Source organism: Calidris pugnax, unplaced genomic scaffold (assembly GCF_001431845.1).
Source record: "Calidris pugnax isolate Ruff unplaced genomic scaffold, ASM143184v1 scaffold593, whole genome shotgun sequence".
NCBI lineage: Eukaryota > Metazoa > Chordata > Aves > Charadriiformes > Scolopacidae > Calidris > Calidris pugnax.
In genome coordinates, this window is record NW_015092181.1 from 448,280 (window position 1) to 470,395 (window position 22,116).

Consider the following 22,116-nt stretch of genomic DNA (forward strand, 5'->3'; position numbering starts at 1 on the left):
AAAATTGAAGTCCTCTTCTCAATGTAGTGTGAACTGCAATGATAAGCTAGAGGGAGAGGGCGTGAAAAGGAATACTAAAGGAGAAGCTCTGTGTAGTGTGTGCAACATCACCTTCTGTAACACAGAAATGGCTCTATGGGCAGTTTCTTTGAAGATACCAGCTGTGAGCTATTAGGTGTTAAGGAAATGCACATTTTAGTAAACACAAATTGTTTGCAACAGAGACTGAACAGCAGTCACTGTGTGGTCATTCAGACTAACAGCTTCTTGAATTGACGGAAAAGGTGCAATGAATAGAGAGGCCAGCTTTGTAGTGCTGCTCTGTCCCTCTATTTGTCACCGAAAAATTTACCACATTTAGAAACTTGTGGATCTCTGAAAAAAATTACTTTCCCTCATTGATATTCTACTTCACTACACAAGCAAGTGTGCAGGCTGTTATATAGCATAGTATTGACTAGTATAATTATAGGAAGAGCTACTATTGGATACAAAGCGTTTCTGGCAAGTATAGCTTTTAAGGCATTAGAAAACATTAGTGTAAGTGTAGGTGGTTTTGATATTTGCTGTCTGTGGATGCGTAAATAACAGGGCTCAAGCTGTTTCCCATTATGTAAAAAAAAAATAATAATTTAGAAATGTAACTAAACTACAGTGAGTGTTGATATGTTTTCAGATGGGACATTCACTACCTCGGTACAACCCTCTTAATTTCAGTAAGTAACAGACATCTGAGGATACAAACAATAAAGTATTTTTGGGGCTGACCTTAGTGACGGCTCCTGGTATCTGCTACCTACTTTTGGGTAAATCACAAAACAACAATCCGTAGCTCAGAGCTTCACTTCTTCAGAAAATACCACTATACATCAATTTTTTCTTAATCAAGATACACTTACAGAATGGAAAAATCTCATGTGGCTGGATACAGCATCATGTCTTGTGGATCTCCCAAGAGACACGCTGCCACAGCCGTGCTGACACCTGACTTGAAGGCAAAATCTGTAAGCAAAGAAAAGTAACCGATGGCCAAGTCTGTTATTAAACCTGTGGGTGCTTCACCTTCTCTGGGATTTCTGTTTTGAATTTGAAGAAGATAGGGAAGTGTGTGGTGTTGTCAAGGGTTTGTAATGGTGTTGCAGTAGCATTTCAATTAGTTAGTTTTGTATTTTTATGAATATACAAAATTGAGCATTCAAGTATCTAATTACTGAACAGCTATTGCAGCGAGGCAGCTGGTGCCAGCAAAGAACACAAGATACTCATCTCTTTTTCAAAATTCCTTTTCACATCTTTCCAGAGAGCAAAGAATGGACAATGAACAGGAATGACCTCTAAGCAAGAATAAAAAGTTGTACATATAGACAAGATCTAAACCCACCTCTTTCCCACCCACTTAAAATAAAACACTAGACGACTGACACTACGCTGAGTTTCAGTTTAATCCAGTTAAAAACTAATCTATACAAACTACAGAGCGGGGCTGCTTTTTTTTTTTTTTCCTACATATATTGCACTGGAGGATACGAATTTCTACAACATTGATCAAATCTTATTCCAGCCAAGTACAAAACTGAATCTCTGCATCTTTGTCTTGGAACTGGTGTCTGTATGAAGTTACATTCGGTTTTCTTGTAACCACCTCCTAAATGAAAAGCAGAGTACAGGTGAAAGCACTGGTGCCTAAGATATTCCAGTCCCTTTATTTATCTGTGATTATAGCTTTCTACTTCCTCGCTTAGCTGTAAGCTTAGTTTAATAACTTTTTTTCAACTTTAAAAAGCTCCTGAGAAACAAGTATCATGGTAGAAACATGCTTTCAGTGGCTAATACTTTTAGTCTCTTTTATGGAACAGAGAAGCCAATTAAAAGAAGACATCAGCATTGAAAACAACAAACACATTAAAATCAACAAATCTGCTAAACATTTCATGTGTAAGCATGACTTCAGCACATTGCATAACCTCTAAGGCAGATGTTTTTCACAGTGAGAAAACTCTTATATAAACCACACTTCAAGGTTGATCCAACTGAATTGAACAAAAATAGTTTGGTGACTTCATTACGCTCTGACGGAGACCTCTTTGAGCCTGGGCCTGAAGAACAATATGCTTCCTCCACAGAGGAGGGCGAGATGCACAGTATCAGGTGAACATTGTCTGTCCATAGCCTGGACCTGACAGACCATCTTTTGAAAGAACATCCCCTCAGTCCTTGCTGTCTTTGTGGACATGCGATACAGGTACCCACACATATATGAGATTTTTGAATTGGGTGGAAGAGTATGAAGTTGTAATTTGGGTGCTTATCTCAAAAACATTTAGGCAAAAAATCTAAGATGTGTTCAGTAGGAGTTCAATATCTTAAGTACTGTTGAGGACCGAGGCTCTTGCTTCCACATAATTTAGGGCAAATAACTGTCAGTTTGACTAAACCTTGATTATTGTTCGCAATAAACCAAACCACCAATTCTAAGGTTAAAAAACCTGCTTGTTTCCATTTCTAAAAAATGAACAGAAAGTCTGTAGTATATTGCTAAACTGCAAGCTACTAAGTACCTTAGCACTGATGAGAACAACACTTAGGTATCAGATAGCAACTGAAAGAAAGACGTGAGCTGTTTTACACTAAATGCACCTCAGTGACTAGCTGAAATGGAAAACAAGGAACTTGTGCTAATGCTAACTCACGATGAAATGACAAGTGAAAACTCTGGCTTCTCACAAGTGGCTTCCTCAGAGTCACCAGTGATGCTCACTACATAGCAGCATGCAGAAGCTGAGTTCAGCACCCAAGTTACAACAATTCTTTACAAAACTCTGGATGTTTTGAAGTAAATGGGATAAGGGGGATATAATGCCCATCTCCAACAGCAGGGAGAGTCAGGATCTTACAGTCAAAATATGAGGTTGCACCGAAACCAAAGCTTATAAGCATTACAAAGCACGTCATTACACATAATGACATTTGTTAGGAGGCGGATGTAGCCTGAAGGAATGATTTGTATGGTAGAAATGCCTCCACACCAAAGGTTTCGCTCCTTAATTTTCTAGAAACATCTGTGGCTGTAGCATTTGTCCTCTGTAAACTTTCATGTGGGATGGGGAGAACACAAATAAAATTTCCCCTCACCTGTTCCACAACGTTTGAATAATTGCCCCTTTGTTTCCCGCCTCGCTCTGTTACCCATTACCAGGCTACAGCCTCAGAGACAGGCCTGCACACTGAGAAAATGTTAGTTTGGATGTAGCTGTAACTATGTCTGGGCCTCTTAGAAAAAAGACTAAGTTGTCAAAATGTATTTTAGACTCCTGACAAAGACATAATTAAACTCATGTTAGAAATGCATGGAAATGACAAAGAGTGGAGATGCTGGTTTTGGAATTAAAATATTAACAACTTGAAGGAAATATGACATGATAACTAATAAGATGAAACAGTTAAGGAAACCTCATCTGTTCCAGTGGTGTTATTTTGTGTGGAGAACATGAATGTGCTTAGTCCTAATGAAAGAAGCCTTAAAAGTGGAAGGAATATGCCTAGCTTCAGTCGATCAAAGTTCTTCAGAGTGAAAAACTTCCCAAATGTCAATACAAAATGTTAGTAATTGCCTCCTGTCTTTTTTGAGTTTGCCTAAAATATTCGAGTCTTATACTGAAAGCAACATCTTTCTGTAACACAGCCTTGCCCCTGTTTCTTTACTCAAACCCCACATGATCTCTTTTAATGACACTGTCAATAGTTAGCCACAGAACAGGAAGGAAATGCAAAGGATACTTGCCAAGGTGCGTGTGTGTGTGTGTGTATCAGTTCAAAGCCAGAATTATACAACCAGAACAATGCACATTTAAAAAAAAAAAAAAAAAGTCACCACAGAAGCTCAAGCAAACAAAAAGAAAAAACCCCAAACAGGGTTTACGCTTTAGGATACTTTCAGTTTGAAATGCATGACAAGCAAGGACAATCACACAACTTTTCAACATTATAGTAAAACCCACAGGAAAATTAACTTACTCTTGTAAAATCTTGGCTTACAATACTAGGGACTTAATCTGGTTCAATACCAAAATAATACAATCAAGTAGCACCCCTGTTTTAGGACACTTCATGAACTGTTGAAAGACTAGTTAACAAGTCAAAGATTCATGTCTGAGAAAAGCTTTCTGAAGCATGTGGTGCATTTTGAAAAATCTGGTATCATAGGAGGTAGGATAACCTGTACAGAAAAAGACAATGAGTCTTGTTCTGTTTTGCACAATATTTCCATCAACATAAAAGGCTTACTTAATAACATGCAAAATTTTGAGATCAGCTGGCACCTGATGAAAGAAACAGGGACAAAAGTACTGTCCCGAGAGCCAGTTGAGTATTCAACTGCTACACAGAATTAATCTCAACAAGGAGGACGGTTCAGATCAATACACCAGAAATACAGTATTCCTTTTCAAGGCTTACAGTGAATTCTTAGGCTTCTGTAAACATGAAAAATATTCACTGTTCCACATAATTCTTTGCTGTATTTAAATTTTAGAAAGTGCAAATTTTCTGTGATGAAGGATTAGAAGTCTGATTTTTATTTGGTCTCAAAGAAGAAAGGGTTTGGTAGTGCTGGAAATGGTAGGCCTTTATCTGTGGTCTTTGTTTCCCCATATTTTACTTCTCAGCATTTCTGGAAAGAGTTTCTATGTAAAACTAGACCTAACTTGACACTCAGGCCAGTTCCCTGCTTCCTCTCTGAGAAGATTCTGATTTGTGCCTAAACACAGAATAGCAGACATCTCCTCTCTTTTTGTAAGAGAAGAGTTCAACAGCTCAGTCCCCTGGCCATAAAAACCTTTAGTATTAATAGTTTTCTTAATTCCCTCCTCCATTATAGCCTCTAAATGATCCCATTGTTGTGTTTCTCACTGCTGCATTAAGGAGAAAGTTTAATCTATGATTTGAATCTGATTGATACTTCACCTTTAACATTCTCAATGATTTTACAATCTGGGGAAGAAAGTGGAGAGTTCATGTTGCAATCTGATTTCCTGCCCTCCCCCCGCCCCCCCAATTCCTCAATAATAAAGATGCTATAAAGTTGAGGCACAAGTGGTTAAGGGTGAACTTGATCAGTTCTAGCTGCTGGTTCTTGGACATGTCCTGGTGGTAAAGGCTGATCACCTCCTGCAGGATGTTTTGGTGTATCTCCAACTTTGTGTTCCCCAGCTGTAAAACAAGAATAATAACATTTGTAACTTCTCAAATTGACCCCAAATGTGAAAAGTCTCTAAAGGAAAGCTTCTAGTGTAGGGACAACCAAACAAAACCTCCTGGGTTTTGGTTTTTAAGTGGAATCAGGCATTTTGTATGTGACTAACAGTGACATCGGATTGAGATCACCCAATAGACTGCATCGGTGGACATATTTTTACATATATATGTATCATATAATATTCAGAGTTTCCTCTTAGATCATTAGTTGTTCCTGTGAAATATTTTCACTTATAAAACACATTGGTTCTTTGGAGATTGTTCTTTCTGAAATATACTCTGTGTTTATGAAACTTTCAATCTCAATATGCTAAGCTTCGGGGGAGAAAAAAACCAACTTGCTCCTATATTTACTCCTCACTGTGTCAACAATATTTACAGCATTATCCCTTTGGCTACCTTTGAATACTACTAATGTTCATAGTTTGCTGACAATGTCGGAACTTGCAGCTGCATTTTTGTGATTTTTCTTTTTTTCCTCAGATTACTCTTAGTAGCTCCAGTAGCCTACAGATTAGAAATATCATCTACTTGGATCTCCTTAACTCCTTAACCTTAAATGAGTGCTGACTAGTTCTGGCTGGTATAATGAATTCTTATGACACCTCATTAAATGACTTTGCAAAAAGGTTTTACATAAAATAATGTATGTGTTAAAAACAGTATATACTACAATATTGCCAGTATCAAAAGATGTATTGTTAGTCCAACTACCAGGGCATCTGCTATTATACATGATGTTTTTACCGAAGATGAAGGAAGGCTCTCAGAACTAAGGATCATAAAATGAAAGTACCCAGAGGTAGTTTTGAAGCAAATGAAAGAAAAAAATCAATTGGTACTGAAATGTCATTATTTCTTTTCACAGAACTGAGTGGCGTAGGGATAGAATTTCAGGGTACTCAACCAAGTAAGGTGTAATGACTGAAGATAGCATTTAAGGTTTGAAAACCCATGTTGGCCCTGCAGAAGCGATTAAGAGCTTCCAGTATTCAAAAGGCTGCCTGGATGTAGTCTTAAGTGTTATGTTTGAGATTAATGTCAAAAAGTTCTTGAGCTCTACTATAATGTTAGCATGTGAACATGAAAGCCAATACAGGCATATTACTTTCAACCTTTCCAGAGGGGGAGAAAATGCTAAGGTGCATGGGAGAGCAAAGCCCCCTTAAAGCACAAAAGAAACATGGACAATGTGTTGTGGACAAGAAATGCTAATATATACCCGACCATTTATATACCCGACCATTTTGTTGCCACCAATGAGCCAATGCAATGATTTATGATGACACCGTCTTCTGAGGATGTTGAAGCAATTAGTCACTCATACTGTCTAAAACTACCTTGTCGTGTCCCATTGTGCCCAACTGCTGCTCAATTGGCCACAGAGGACAGACTTGTTGAAAGCATTTAAATGCTTTGATTTGTACTGCAGTCTGAGACTGGTAATGCAGCCAGAGAACGTTGGACAGACCTGGTCATTTGTATGCCCCTATTCTCCTCTGGATGCTCAGAAATCCTAGACCTCAATGTTTTTAGACTGATAGGTACAACACAATCCTCCTCCTCCTCTGCCCATTGGATGTCTTAAGCTACAACTCTGTTTTTTTACTACGGATTTAAAAGCATTGAGATTTCAGAAATACATTATCAGAGTTATACTTCCTTTTTAAAGAAAATTTAGTGAACCTCTCTACAGAGATCATTAAAACTACCTTATAATAACAGTTTGAACAGAAGGTATCATTTTAATGACTTCGAGATCTGCTTTTAAAGTTTGTGTATCTACACAGAAAGATACATACGGGGTTGGAATTTCAGTTCTCCAGCTGGTCCTGCAGGAGGATTTCCTTGCTGTAGTTTCTTTTGTTCCATTTGTTTTACGACCTGGTGAAAAACAAAACCTCACAATTAAAAAACTTAAATATGTCAACTTTCTCTGATATGACATAAAAGAATACACTTAAACCAAATTTTGTAGTCATTATTTAAAGTCTTTGTTAATGGGTATGCTACTGAGTTGAGATGCTTGTATTGTTTGCTATATTCCTGAATACTAAAATATGTTTTGCTGTGGTACCATTAGTTTAGAATTCAGCTGGGACTCATATAAGAAATCAAGATAAAGAATGCTCCAGAATTGGGGACTGTCATGAGTTGTTACACATACAAGGATATAGAAAAGGCAAAAAAAAAATTTCTGTTCTCGTAAGTGTACCTGCTGAAGCTCTTGTTTCTGAGCCTGAAGCTGGTCGTGCTGCCTCTGTAACTCTTCCTTCTGCTTCTGAAGATCTTCTGCCTTCTTTCTTAGTTCATCTTCCTGCTGAGAAATATGACTTTCAAATTCCTTCAGTTCATCCTCAGTGAAGAGCTGCTGTTGATCTAGTGTCTGCAAGAAAATACATACAAACATGAATACTTAGGCAGGAATGCATATATATTTTTATTATCTTCCAACTAAAATTACTATTAGCTGAACTGTACAATTCACGGAAAAACCCTCAGAATTTTCATCAAAACAACCAGACATGACACTGCAAAGGGTCAGTACACTCATTGTAAGAAACAGCAAAATTCTACTACAGATTTAGGGGAAGGAGAAAAATGAATTCCTCTTGCTTCCAGCTGAGGTCTTATCTTCTCTTTAAAGTAATTCATAAACCAAATGTCCATTTTTTGTTCGAAAAGCATGTGGGAAAAGCTCTTCTAGAATCCACAGGGTGGCACAAGACCTTTTCTGTTTGCGTGGGGACCGTAAGGACTACATCTGCATTACATTATCCTCTACATTTTGTACAGCACATACAGCTAAGGCGCTTCACCACACACATACCAATACAGGTCTGAAAAAAAGCAAAGGTCAGAGACATGCCATTTGGTTTCCTGGTTAGAGTGAAGGTAATGGTACAATATGCTGCACTTGGAACACACTCTCATTACCTCCCAGCTATCTGGCTCCAAAAACTCCTTTTTCTCTGTAGCTCGCAGGAACTCTTCCAAAGTCACTAGCCGGTCCTTGTTGACATCAACCTATTTGAAGCAAAAAAATGAAACTCAATCCAAACGATAGCTTTTGGAAGAGCTAATGTTTAATTTCATTATGCAAATATCTTCAAATAGAACCATTTAATTTTTAAACTGTCCCATTTTCAAAGAAGTGCCTGCAAAATCTTCTGAAAGTTTCCCTGACAAGCTCATATGGCTTAATAAAAATTGAAATAAAAGTAAATCCTCACATTTTACTTCAAAATCCATTGGCTTTATTGAAAACATTATCTGTGGTCACAGGCCCACTGCTAATAGCGGCATGATTTTTTTGAGTGAAGTGTTTTATAGGTTTCTGGTAATAATTTTGTAACTGTGAGTCAGAGTAATCTCCACTGTTGGTTAGGGAGATTTTAAAATATTAAAAAAACGCCAACTGAATTGTGTCAAAATCCTTAAGGGGAAGGGAGGAAATGCTTCCCTTTATGACTAAGAGAATACCAGGCTTGCTCTGTTACTCAAGCTTAAGGAATAAATATATTTGAATACAGAAAAGATACGAGTGAAAAACACGGTGGTTTAAAACATCATCTGCCCTTTCCTCTGTCTTCTGAGCAGAAAACCTACCAGCACTAGTAAAGGTATTCACTGTCACAGGTGACACCTGGAGCTATGAGCCCCCTTCTGAAGGGACAAAGGTGAGCTACATGAAACAAGACACAGGTCTACTCCTTTTTCCTCACACCTCAATCTTTCATCTGCCAAGTGCAAAAGCACATTTAGAGTCTTTCCTGCTTGACACAAAATTCACCGGGAATTTCTACTGAATCTTAGTATCTGCCAAAGATGGGAGGCTACAGTGCAATTCCTTCTCTGGAACTTCTTTAAAAAAAAATAGCCAGCAGGCGTTTACATCAGAATATAGGGGCAGGGCTTGACAACTGTAACTTTATGTGAATGCCAGCACAACAAGCACTCAGTGTGACAGGTTGTCCCTGTACTTGGACAACCCTTCTTATTAGGAGGACGGTATTTATTGAACATGGAAGGAAATTGGCAGCTCTACTGAACGTCAGTCCCCACCTCATTCATTACATGTTCTCTCATTCTCAGCCTTTCTTCTTCCATTTCAACCATGTCATCCTCTTCATTTTTGGGATCATAAACTTTTTCTAGCTGAAATTCAGAATTAGCAAATGTTAGTTTGGAGAAAGGGCTGCTCATTCAAATGACAGAGCACATTCGGAACAGTAGTTGGAGGTTTTGCTAAAAACATGAGTTCACCATTTTTCCCATAGAATGAGTGTGTATGCGTGTAATTCTCTTCTTTTAGCATAGTATTTAAGCAACAAGTGAGCCTTTCATTGCTAAGAATGAAGTTCTCAGTTAATTCATGTGGTCTGTTGAAATTTCGTGCTCTGGACTTTACAGTAAAGATAACCTTGGCGGGCACAGTCTGATCCTACATTTGATTCAAAGCAGGCAGAGTTTCCACCTGGTTTCTGGAACAGGACAGAGTAGCTTTTTTTTATCAGAGCATGAAGCTGACCCTGTGAGCATTCAGGATAGCACAAGATAAATCGAGTGCTTAATTTAATGGTCCACTTCTCTTCTTGAACAATGTCTTTCTGTTGAATTTATGCTTATTTGCTTCTATTTAGCTTTCTTAGTCATTCAGCTTTGCTTGTTTAGCCATAGGTAATTTTAAGGCCCCAGACTATTTGTTTTTAAACTACAAAATTGCAAAATGGTGGGACATATCTGTCAAAAAAGACTGCTATATATCTTCATTGTATTGGAGAGGATTATGAAAAAGTATTGTTACAAACCTGTGTTTCCAAATTTAATTTCTTCAAAAATTTAGGGTAGTCTGAATTTATAAACTTCTATATACACTATATTGCACTTTTTCTCCCTGACTCATGAAATTTAGAAAAAATTTTTAGACATTGACGGCCATAGCACCGGATCTCTGAGTGGGAAGTTTGTTTTTTTCCTGCTATACCGAAACAGAACCTACTGGAAAAATGAAGACCAAGGCCCTTTGTGCACTCATTGATTCTGCAATTCCCATCACTGTAGAATTTCAGTCCATTGCTATCATTATCCCTTTGGGAGGCAGAAAAGTGCTAATATTTGCTTTTTCATGGATATCAAACCAAGGCTTCAAGAAACTAGAGCCTGTCTAATTTATCAGATGTACATGCACTCCGAATTAGCTAGATACAAAATACGTGAAATTTCTGTAGCTGCTTCCACAATGTGCTTTGAGCCAACTCACATTAGATTAGCACTGAATGAGCAGAACCCAGCTTCAGAGACTCTACCAGGCTGCATCTAGCCAGAGCACGAGTGCTGCTCTCTGCATTGCAATTTATATAGGTATAGCTGTTGTGCAGATTAATTACAAAATCTCAAACAAGCATGCAGCAGAGGAACACCTGAGCACTAGATCTCTGGTGTCTGAGTCCTATACTTCATCTAATTTATTTTCCCTGCTGATACGATTTTACACTTTTGTAGAAACATTAACAAAGCACAAAAGTTGGCATGAATACTCTAATTTGTAGTCCAAAGCCCCAAATACACTTGGAAAGAATACAGACATTCTTGTAACCATTTACTGAAACAAGTTAAGTTTTTGAACTTTTTTTTTCCTTTACCTCTTTAGTAAACAGGGCTTCTAATTCTTGCTCATCCAGGAAACCATCATTATTGACATCTACAAAAAGCAGTGTTGAAAATCAAAGCTGAGTATTTACAGAAAGTTATACATGTAACAGTTCTCCATGAGTTAAGTAAGTATCAGCATACACATCTCACGTAAATTAAAACCCTCATTTAACTAGATGCTGGTTACATAGGTTGTTTTTTCTCTTTAGGTTTTTAACAGGCATTGGCTGAACCATATTGCCATTTTTAGTTGGTTGATTGGACAAGTCTGGAGCAATCTCCTTACTTCTTAGATTTGGAAACTGAAGTAGGTCACAACAGGATTGCACAGAGAGCAACTGCCAAAAAATAGTGCTGAAAACAAGTTGTCCCAATTTAACAATTAAATTTGTAAATAGATTCAGGAGCAACAATGATCTGTAGAAAAACTTTGTTAACCAACAGTATGACTCTCCAAAATAACTAAAGAATTATGTGAAAATCTATATAAATATGCAGCACTTGAGAAAAGATCACTGTAAAATGACTTTTCATGACAAATGCTGAGAGAATACTTGACAACTAATGATCCATCTTTTACCCTAAATTCTACTCTGAATAATGTTACACTACCTCTGAAACGGAAAGAGAATGCCTTCTTCAAATTAGTGTTATTGTGCAATATTTTTGTTTAATTACTTCAAACTTTTTTATATACTAAGCTCTAAGGCAAAGGGTTGTTTCAGGTATCTCTGTTTTGGTAAGATTTACACAAAAAAGCTACCAAATTTTTTCAGAGTATTATCTTTCAAGATCTCTTTCTATAAAGAAATATGGTTCAATAACTGCAATATGTATTTATTTTATAAACAAAGATAAAAGTTCAGACTCAAGCTAGAGCACTTTTCGGTTAAATTATCATTAGTCAAATTCTGTGTTATGAAGCATTTAAAAATGTCAGGATATAAGGTTACACATTTATACAATCACATTTAAAGCAAAATGCCCATTGAGATGATTTTATTGTTTCTAGCTGCACACTGCTCAGAAATATAGAGACAGGACTGGAGGTCATTATGGTTTGGTTATTGGGGTTTTTTTTGTGTGTTTTGTTGTTGTTTTTTTTTAATGAAGGGGAATCTTGCAACTACTGAAGAGGGCTGGCACTTCTATGACCATTCCAAAGATAAGGGGAGTCTAGCACTTAACTGGAGAGATGATGAAAAAGCAGGTTTTCCCCTCTAAGCATTTATTCTTACTATGTAGTGTGTAAGCGAAGTTATAGTTATGGACAGCCCTCTAAGTGCCCATACTTCCCTGAGCAATCACTACTGGTTTTTGCCTGTATGATTTTATGAGTAGTTAAGCAAAACAATGTTTTCAACTTTAAATCCCCATTTAAAACTCTGCAGTAATCTTATAAACAATAATTAAATATTTTCTCCTCTATACTCTTCAGATTAATCCAAATTGTTTGAGGTATGAGACTTCATCCTAGCATAAGACAAACTTGCCCTCAGTATAAGATAACACCAAGTCATTTCACTTGTTTATTAAATTAAACTAAACCTCTTACCGTGTAATTTGAAAAATGTTTTTGGGTCAAATTCATTGGGATCTAGTCCATCTGCTTCTTCCCACACCTCTTTCAGCTGATCTTTGCTTCCCTATAGATTGGTTACAAAGAAAAACTATTAAAAAATTGATTAACTGTAATTTTTCTGCATTACCTTTGCATGGATGCATGAAGGCATCATATAGTTTCTCTGAAAGGATTTATTTTCTGATTTCTGGTCATGCTGCAAATGGAATCAATGGAATTTTCTTTAATTCCCCTTTGGTCAGGTCTAATACTTTCATTAGACAGAAAGGCCCAGGGAAAGGGGGAATGTCAAGGGAATGCATGTTTTGTGGAAATAATCTGTAATAATCAGTCATGGACACACAGACTTATCTATAAAAAACAGCTGAAGTGAGTAAAATTATTTTTGCCTTTTCTAGAACAAAAGAGGCTGCAAAACAGTCCCTTGCAGGTTATGCATACCATGAAGGCATCCCTACAGTTTTGAGTAGCATTCTGGCTTCTTCCTCATGAGTTTTAGCCTCTTTGTAAATAATAACTCTGCCAGCAAAGAGCAAACTTGTAGAGAAAAAATGGGGGGTTATATATAGTGGGTTTTTAATGCTTTCAACACTATTCCCACAATCTGCTCCTATGTCAATGAGAGAAGGCAAATGTCGAGAAAAAATAAGATCCACCCTTCTCTTCATTAGCTTTTTCTCTCTGGAAAGGAAAGCTTCCACACAATCATGTAAGAACAGACTGTGGCCTTACAGGATGGTGAACTTTAGGGTGATCTCCATGTTTTTTCTTCATCTCCTCAAATTTGGATTCTTCTCGCTGCCTCTTTTCTTCATCCAGTGTTTTTAAATACTCTCTCCTCTCATGTTCTTTCATCATCTCATATTTTTTAAACTCCTCATGGCGGGTCTTATCATAGTTTTCCAGGTCACTTGTAGCCTAAAAATATAGATATAAACAGACATATGATTATGCCACACAACCATGTTAACACATATGACATTAAAACCACTGTATTGTTCAAATCTGTGGGCAAGGCTGGCCAGATTGCCATTCTGCTCTTAAACAGGAGGTAGACTAGTCAGTGGTTTCCTTTCATGTAACAGTGATGCAAAAATACCCCTCAGTTTGTTATTTTCACAAAAATGAATATGCAAGGGTTCAACTGTTGGATCATTTTTTCAAATACACAGTAATGTAAGAAGGCATCAAGGTGTCCTTTCTCATGAATTAATAATAAATTAACCTCAAGTTAACTATGTCCCATATTAATTAAGCCCAACTTCAAATAGTGTCATTAACTCCCTGTTTGTTTCAGAATAAGAACATTTGTAGTTTATCCTACAGTTTAATGAAAAAAGTGCCTTTGTTAATAATGGGAGTCAGTAAATGAGAAGACAAAAAAAATAATATGAGAAAGAACTGCCCGCTGAGGATATGCTTCTCCTAGCCAACCAGAGTTTTCCCAGAAGTGATGCTGAGAAATGGCAAGAGACTTTATAAAAGATAATCTTACAGAAACTGAGATAAAATTTTCTAAGGGTAAAAAAAAATCCACAAAAATTACAGGAAGCTTAAAATATACCTTTACTTTCCATTTATTTTGAAAATATAAAAACTGTCAAATTCTCATGTCAACCATACAGTGCTCTTTAAAGCCTTTTTTACCACTGGGAAGTGTATTTTTTCCAGCAGTTGAAAAAAGCCATGTTATGCTTTGCTTAACTGCATCCTGTCAATAAACATGCACTGAAAAAAAAAACAACCCCACACCTGTGGTTGATATCAAACCTGCTAAATAGACACTGAATGCCATGCCTACCATATGCAATCTCCAATATTGATATCTTAAATTCTACTCTGCTGTGGTTTTGCTGCTTGATGTATAACAGATCCCAAAATTCAAATGGCTAGTCATGGGACGATTTTTATGTCATTCTGTGAGACACTTAAATAATTTAGAATTAGAAATCAGAAAATATACTTGAGAAAAATGTAACCCTATCAAAACTGCATTTAATTTAAATGCTCCTAGGCAGGCTTATTTTATTCCCAAAATTGTTTGTACTGGCACATGAATGCAAGTCCTGTTAAGATGCCACCCCAAAAATTATGCATTCTTCAGCATAATGCACACTGACAACAGTTTTTCAAGTGTGCAATGAAGACATTTTTCTCTGAAAACGACAACTACATCTCACCTACAAAAAAGTGGTGTATATATGGATTTGCTTTTACCACAGAAAAAGCATAATAATTAATAAATAAAAAAAACCCACAGTAGTTTATATCTAGCACTTACTGCTTTGATCAACATATCTAAATCTTTAGGTTCAAACGTGTCAGGATTCTGATGGTTCAGGTGTTCAAACTGTTTAAGGAGAGCTTGATGGTCTATGCCAGTGTCTGAAAGAACAAGGTAGAAATGTAAAACATTAAAATTAGTTTGAAATCAAGCAAGATCAGGAAGTTAAAAACTTTTATACAGGAGTTTGTGCCTTGTAAGTACTTGAGGCTGCTTGAGGACTGAATACATTTTTACTGTTGGAGGAAACTATAGCAACACTTCTGAAATTGCTTTTGCTGAAGGAGACTGGCAAACTTGATAGCAATTTGCACTCCATTCCTTCTGATGTGTCAGGGTTTCACTGCACATAATAATTTAACATGCACAAATTAAGGCTTGTGCTTCAGCAAGGAAACGTACAGTCAATTTGAGCTTCACAAACTAAGAAAAATATTTTATTCCCTTTTATATAGATGGCATTATTGAAGTTATGTGCAGTATCAGAGCCAACAAATTACATCTTTTTCCTGAACTGGGAGAAATCTGACTATTCTACTGCCCTGTACATTTTGCAAATGACTTATATCTGGCCAAAGATGGATGCGTGTTATGGTGCAAAATTCTATCAAATCAGATAAGCAGATATTCAAATTTCATTTGTGCGCAATGAGAAGTTCAAGACAGTGGAGAGCCAGGTCCTGTGTCTAAAAGCTGCAAACATTTATCTTCTCCTTCAAACAGGAACTATACCAAAAAATATCAATACACAATGTACCTAAAACACACTTCTGCAACACATTTTTCTAGCTGTTACCATGGTTTCTGAATGCTAGATGATAATGTTAACTTAAGCAACCTTCACTTTGATATATTATGTATAACAATTTTAGATAAGCTTTTACTAGATCACTTAGCAAAGAGTATTTTATTTGTTTGAAAAACAATTGGAAAACATTTTGAATATGTTATTCTTTGGTAAACTATCTGTATTACACTCAGTGCTGTGTTTGTATTATCACAAAACAGCAAACACTGGCTGGGGCAGATTTCAACCATCATTCCTCTCTGGTGAGATCATAATTTCTGTTGAAATATACGTGTCTTAGCCTGGTTTTGAAACATTTTTTAGAAGTGTAATAATAGGCTTTTTAACAAAAACAAATAAAAAACCAAAACAAAACCAGACCTGCCCCCAAACCCATTTTCCTCCATTTCTTATATTTATGAGAAAAGACTAATTTGACACTATTTACTTGCTATATTACTGTATTATCTGAGACCCAAACCCTAACATTCTTCTGTCTGTACTGATCAATCTAGGATCTTGGTGCAAATGCTTAAAAACACATCTGGATCAGGATTGTATATATGCATAATATAATCTCATCTCTGGTTGTTGGGTTTTTTTTAGACCCGATACATCTGAGAGGGAAGAAAATGGTGGTGGGGGGGGGTGTCTGTGCTTTTTTTTCTTTTTTAGATCTGATAGAAGACTAAAATACTAAGTGGTGTTACAGGGAAAAGATTAACAGAACAAATAAAGGGAAATCAAACAGCTCTGCCTGCTGTTACCATGCAGTGAGTGCTCTTCTGTACATGTTCCAAGATGTTGCACAGGTATACAGATGCAGCTGTATTTTATACATAATCTGGCCATACTTGTATGTGGTGTGAAGTACTTGCTGGTAGGGTTGATTATAAAATTTACAGAATGTTTTCCCACTGTCTTTTTTTTCACATTTTAGAAGTAATCTGTATATTTTCAACTGGAATAATCTGATCTTGTTCTTTCCCAACCGTGAGATCTCATACACTGTAGTAGATCTGATCTGTTGGGGGGAATTATCTTTCTAAAGCACTCTTGACTTATGGAAGTAGAGAGAGCTAGAAGCAATCAGTCCATTAAACTATTAAAAAAATTCAAAATACACAAAATTACTATGTAAACAATCAGGTATCATTACTTGCTGTCCATTAGCTCACTGTGTCACCATGATGTCACTGGATCGTTTGCCTGCAATAGGAGCATGAAACTGGGCTCTTGGTGGCTAAAGAGCCACCTGAAGATGACCACAAAGTCTAGCAGGCATGTGAGGCAATGCACGGACCCCTGTGGAGGTGCTACCACTGGTCTGCACTGTCTAGCTACCAGTGGACTGTACTCTCTTGAGTAGAACTTTCATTAAAAGAAAGCAAAGGACAGAAAGGTGATCTGACGCCCTCAGCCAACTCTGTTATTATTCATTGTAAGCACCTGAAGACTTCAATAGAAAGGTACTGCACTGTAAATATATTTTTTCCCAAATTAATCCAATGCCTTCCTGACCCTAGAAACATCCCCAAGAACACATATTTACACATGCATACTTCTTTGGTTTACTTGCCACCTCTAAATTGAGTACTGTGTTCTGTTTTGGGCCTCTCACTACAGGAAGGACATTGAGGGGCTGGAGCGTGTCCAGAGGAGAGTCACCAAGCTGGTGAGGGGTCTGGAGAACAAGTCATACGAGGAGAGACTGAGGGAACTGGGCATGTTTAGTTTGGAGAAGAGGAGGCTGAGGGGAGACCTCATTGCCCTCTACAACTACCTGAAAGGAGGTTGTAGAGAGGCGAGTGTTGGCCTCCTCTCCCAAGGGAATAATGACAGGAGCAGAGGAAATGGTCTGAAGTTGGGGCAGGGGAGGTTTAGATTAGATATTGGGAAGAATTACTTTGCTGAGAGTGGTCAGGCACTGGACCAGCCTGCCCAGGGAGGTGGTGGAGTCGCCATCCCTGGAGGGATTTAAGAAACATGTAGACATGGCTCTTCAGGGCATGCTCTAGTGCCCAAGATTCTTGGTTTGTGGCTGGGCGTGATGTGGTGGGGTGTTGTGTGTGTTGTTATTGGTTTTTTCTGGGGTTTTTTTGGGGTTTTTTTTTGGGGTTGGACTCGATGATCTCAGAGGTCCCTTCCAACCATGATGTGATACTGATGATTCTGTGAAATTTGACTTAGCCTGGAAGACAGAGTATTTTAAATTGATACATTCTCTATTCAATTCAGTGGGATGCCTCCCTGTAACTTGCAAATATTTTTAATAATAAAAATTTTAAAATAAATAATAGGCAAATTAAGCCCTTTTTATTAGAACTTCTTTGTGAAAAACTGCATTTCAGGAACAAAATCATGCAGTCCACCATTAGGTTCTTTGTTTATGAGCAACTAGTTATCTTCAATAAGAAACCACTAATAAGAAATTTACAGAATTAGTTCTAAATGCAAACTTCAAAAATTATTTGGTAATAAGAAATAAAAAGGGATAGCACCATTTCCCATACAAACATAGAGCAACCAGAATCATTAGAAACCTGTATACTTTATCCATTACAAGAAATTGCCCAAGTTTATACAATTTCATTAGCAGTTAAAAAAATGCTATGGAGAATTTTTTCACTCCAAATGTTTTTCTTTATTCAGATTAAAACTGCCCCCAAAATAAGAAAAAATAATCTTCTGAACTGAAATGTTTAATGTTTGTTATAAATCTGTACAATGACTCTAATTGGTGGAAAAGGGATTTAAAAAGAGAAAAAGGAAAACTTTTGTGTTAACTGACTCTAAAAAAACCCAAAACCCAACCAACCAAAACCCCTCATTTTCTACCCTGTAAAGATATGAAATGCTGTCATTATGTATTCTTAAACATAGACCTACTATGTTACTAGTTCTCAGTGGGTAAATTGATGCACCACAAAAATAAAAAAGAGGTTGAAAAAGATTATAAGCATCTGAAAAATCCACTGCCATAATCAAGTCCGGTTATTTATAAAATACAGATGGCTTTTCTCATCTTCCCAGTTTCCTGTAAAAACGGCTCTTTACTGGCCCTAGGCCAGCTCGGAAAGGACACTAACTTTCAGCTTACAGTCATTATTGTTGACAACAAACAAAGCATAACAGATCTTGGGCACCTCTCCAACGCAATCCCATCTGTTAACTCACCTGGTTAAATTTTGTATTCTTACCTTGAACAGAATCCATTTTAGCTTTAATTAACATTCTTAATCTTGCCACCTCTTGTCTTTTTAGTTCATCCAGCCGTGTTCTCACATGGTGGCTTACTAAATCAAGCTCTCTGCTTAGTTTTCCACTCTGTCAAAAAACAAGTTACAGGTAAAAACAATGTGCCTTTAGGATTCCCATTAGACATGAGCTGCAAGACAGCAGACTACTGTGAGTCTTTGGCAATAATGTAGCCCATATTATAAGAATCTCAAAATTTTTCAAAGAGTATATTCAGTTTTTTTAAGCCTACGATTATAGAAACAGAGAGAAATCCTAAAAGCTTTCTGAAAAGAGAATTTCTAAAGTATCTTGCTCCTTTAAAGAGCAAAAGCATGACCTTGAAGCAGCAATATCTCATAATGTTTAAGAGGTGGCAAATTTCTTGATCAAATGTTCTCAAATCAGTTCAAAAGAACTGCGAGGTGCACAGGAAGTGCTGTGTTCTTCATCCACTCGATGTGATGGCGGCTGTAAGACTTGAGAGAAGGTACAAGCACAGCAACAGCCACCAATGTGTATTGCAAGAATATTTATCAGGATCTGGAAATGGATAGCAATCTTCAAGGGTTACAGTAGATCTAGTACAGAAGAAAAAGGAGCAAAAATCTGCCAACGGCAACACAAAGGATTAAAGTAAATGCAAAAGGCAGGATCTCCTCTTTAAGTCTACCACTTTAGACTGTTTCCTACCTGTCCCTTGCTGAATTTCTAGCTCATAAAGGGGAATGCAGAACAGCCATCACCTAGAGCCAGGAACTAAAGTAGAAAAGACAAGAATGCGGTGAGGTTTTGGAGAGTGCGCTACGTGGATTGGCACAAAAGAAAGGACAGCAGCGGAGAAAGCCAGAGGTCTATTCTATTCCTATGTACACTAACTTTACCTCTAGCACAACTCCTCAGTTTCCTCAGATTTCAAAATACGACTTTCTTGTAATTCTCTTCCGTGTCATCATATTTGTTTGTGACACACTATTTTAATCTCAAAAGACAGATATACCTTCATGTTCAAAACAGTGTTCCAAATCACTCAGCAGGCAACAGCAAGTGAGAGCTACACTTCCAGCTGTTTTGATGTACATGAAGGTTCACCTACCTGTATGAAGTCTGAAACTGGCTTTTTAGTAGATAGGCAGAAGGCAGAAACTGTGCATTCAAGCATATGTTGTTGGGTTTTTTTTTATGCTATGGGATATTCTTTAATGAACAGCAGTTCTGCTGTCCCTTGACTAAAGGCAACAATCTAGTAAAAGTTAAATACCTAAGTAAATAAAAATAAGAGGAAATTTAAGATCACAAAAATTGAGAGTAGTATAAAGAAAGAAAAGGAAGGAAGGAAGACTACAACATACATGGCTCATGATTATGGATTTAATTAACCTTAATTTTTTTTTGCACCTACCTTTATTTCTTCTATGTCAGCAGTCTGGAGTTTCTCCCTGAAATGCTTATCTGTTTCCAAGACATCTATTACTTGCCTGAGATATTCATCATAATAAAGTCCTGTATCCTTTAAAAAAAGAATGTGAAATTGAGGAACAAATATACTACCAAACAGAATCTTATTTTGTTTAAATATAATGATTAAACTGAAACTCAAATCTCAGCAACACAGGCATTATGGTCTCTTACAGATCTTCATTTTTTCTGATTTGCATCGTTGCCCTATAACAACTTATTCTTATGGTTCATTTGTTTCAGCAACAGACAAGGAAGAGGAGAAAAGTGTTCAGGAATCCATGTTATATACAAGCATCTTCATGTTAATATAGTTTGTTGGTTTTTTTTTAAAACAGAGCAATTGATTCATTACTGTTCTATTTGAAACACTGAACTGAGTGGAATTTTCTAAGCCACCACTCAATTTTTACAATGCTTGTAAAGAAGTCTTTGTGGAACAGCAAGCAGTCCTTCCCCTCTAAATTTTACAAGGGAGTTTGCTATAGGCAGATTACTAACAATTAGGGAAAAATACTTAATTAGATAAACTTCATTACACTTACTGGATTTTCTACCTTCTCTCCCTCTACATGGCCTTCTCCTTTGACTTTTGTCTTATCTATGTCTATAGGTACAGCTTCCAAGGCCACTAGGAGACATGTCATCAGCAAAATACACTGTTGGGGCAGGTCAGACAGCCACTTCATCTGAAATGAGACCAAGACACAAAAATTAACATAAATGCATTATCATACTGTACTGATTAGAATTTTTTGAAGTTCCTGCATAGATACCCGTAAGAACCCACTTTCCAGATGTTCTACTGCTCTCAAGGAACACTAAAGCTCAAAGAATTAAACACAGCTTTAATTTTTAAAGGTGATTATTACATAAGTAGATTTCCTCATATTATCTTACAGTTGTGTGGCAAACCTAAATTGTACTGTAAACAGGGAGATGTTTTTAAGATGTTGAGGTATTATCAATGGCTCCACAGAACAGGTGGGAACACACAATGTTCATACACTTGTTTAGGATGGCCGAGTCTTGTATAACTAATACTGACATTCCTACTCTCATCACATCTTTTCTGAAGTTTTTGACAAACTCCTAAAGACAATCCTGGACATTCAGATAATTCTGAATCAGACTTTAGTGTAGTAATGCCAGTAGGTTTTATGTTTCAGTAATGGAGTATTTTCCCTAATTTGGAGCCAAGATCTCTTCCAAAATTTATTTTCAGGAAAAATATTTTACGATCCATGTTATATCCATATTTCCTGTTGACAGAGATTCCTGACCAAAGTGTTCACACTACCTGAAATTGTCGATGGGGCTTTTTTAAGCTAGTCTCCCCTAGACTTTCTTTGGTGTCTTACATAGGGCTAACTCACACAGTTTGATAAGCGCCAAGCTCTGTCTTCCCCTCTGTCAAATTTGGTTGAAAATAGCTCAATTCATTCAGAAACTGGTAAGATGGAATACTTAAACAGTGCGAGCACCAGAAATCCAGCAACAAAAGCAATGATGGTAATCCAGCATCTGACAGTTAAGTCAGGCCTTTGAGACAATTCAGCCAATTTAGCTATGACAGTCCACAGTCTCCGGGTATTCTATAAAAAGCTTGAGCAAACTCCAATGTTACACTAGTAATATAAATCACCTCCTAGAAAGTGAAAGTTGACAGTCAAATACTGTCTAAAATTAGCTTAGATATGTCAAAGAAAAAGACATAACATTCAAGAAATGTGCAGTCAAACAAATCAAAAGTATACCTGCTACAAGGAGAATTTCTGCGCAGGTGCTTTAACTAGTCATGCAAGTAATTCTATCAAAAGTACTTATGTCCACCAAGAGCAATTTTTTTTTTTTTGGGGA

General features: G+C 37.0%; 1 protein-coding gene across 1 annotated transcript in view; it reads right to left on the reverse strand.

Moving 5' to 3' along the window:
- Window positions 1–1,424: 1,424 nt before the first annotated feature.
- NUCB2 (nucleobindin 2) overlaps window positions 1,425–22,116 on the reverse strand; it is a 29,016-nt gene continuing 8,324 nt past the window's right edge. Inside the window, exons 2-13 of the mRNA XM_014962258.1 lie at window positions 20,802–20,945; window positions 20,201–20,308; window positions 18,762–18,888; window positions 14,772–14,875; window positions 13,223–13,408; window positions 12,464–12,554; window positions 10,899–10,957; window positions 9,319–9,411; window positions 8,191–8,280; window positions 7,469–7,639; window positions 7,056–7,137; window positions 1,425–5,208 (exon numbers count right to left, since the gene is read on the reverse strand). Of these exons, the coding sequence (XP_014817744.1) occupies window positions 5,096–5,208; window positions 7,056–7,137; window positions 7,469–7,639; window positions 8,191–8,280; window positions 9,319–9,411; window positions 10,899–10,957; window positions 12,464–12,554; window positions 13,223–13,408; window positions 14,772–14,875; window positions 18,762–18,888; window positions 20,201–20,308; window positions 20,802–20,945 (1,368 nt within the window). The 3' untranslated portion in view covers window positions 1,425–5,095. The remainder of the gene's footprint in view (window positions 5,209–7,055; window positions 7,138–7,468; window positions 7,640–8,190; window positions 8,281–9,318; window positions 9,412–10,898; window positions 10,958–12,463; window positions 12,555–13,222; window positions 13,409–14,771; window positions 14,876–18,761; window positions 18,889–20,200; window positions 20,309–20,801; window positions 20,946–22,116) is intronic.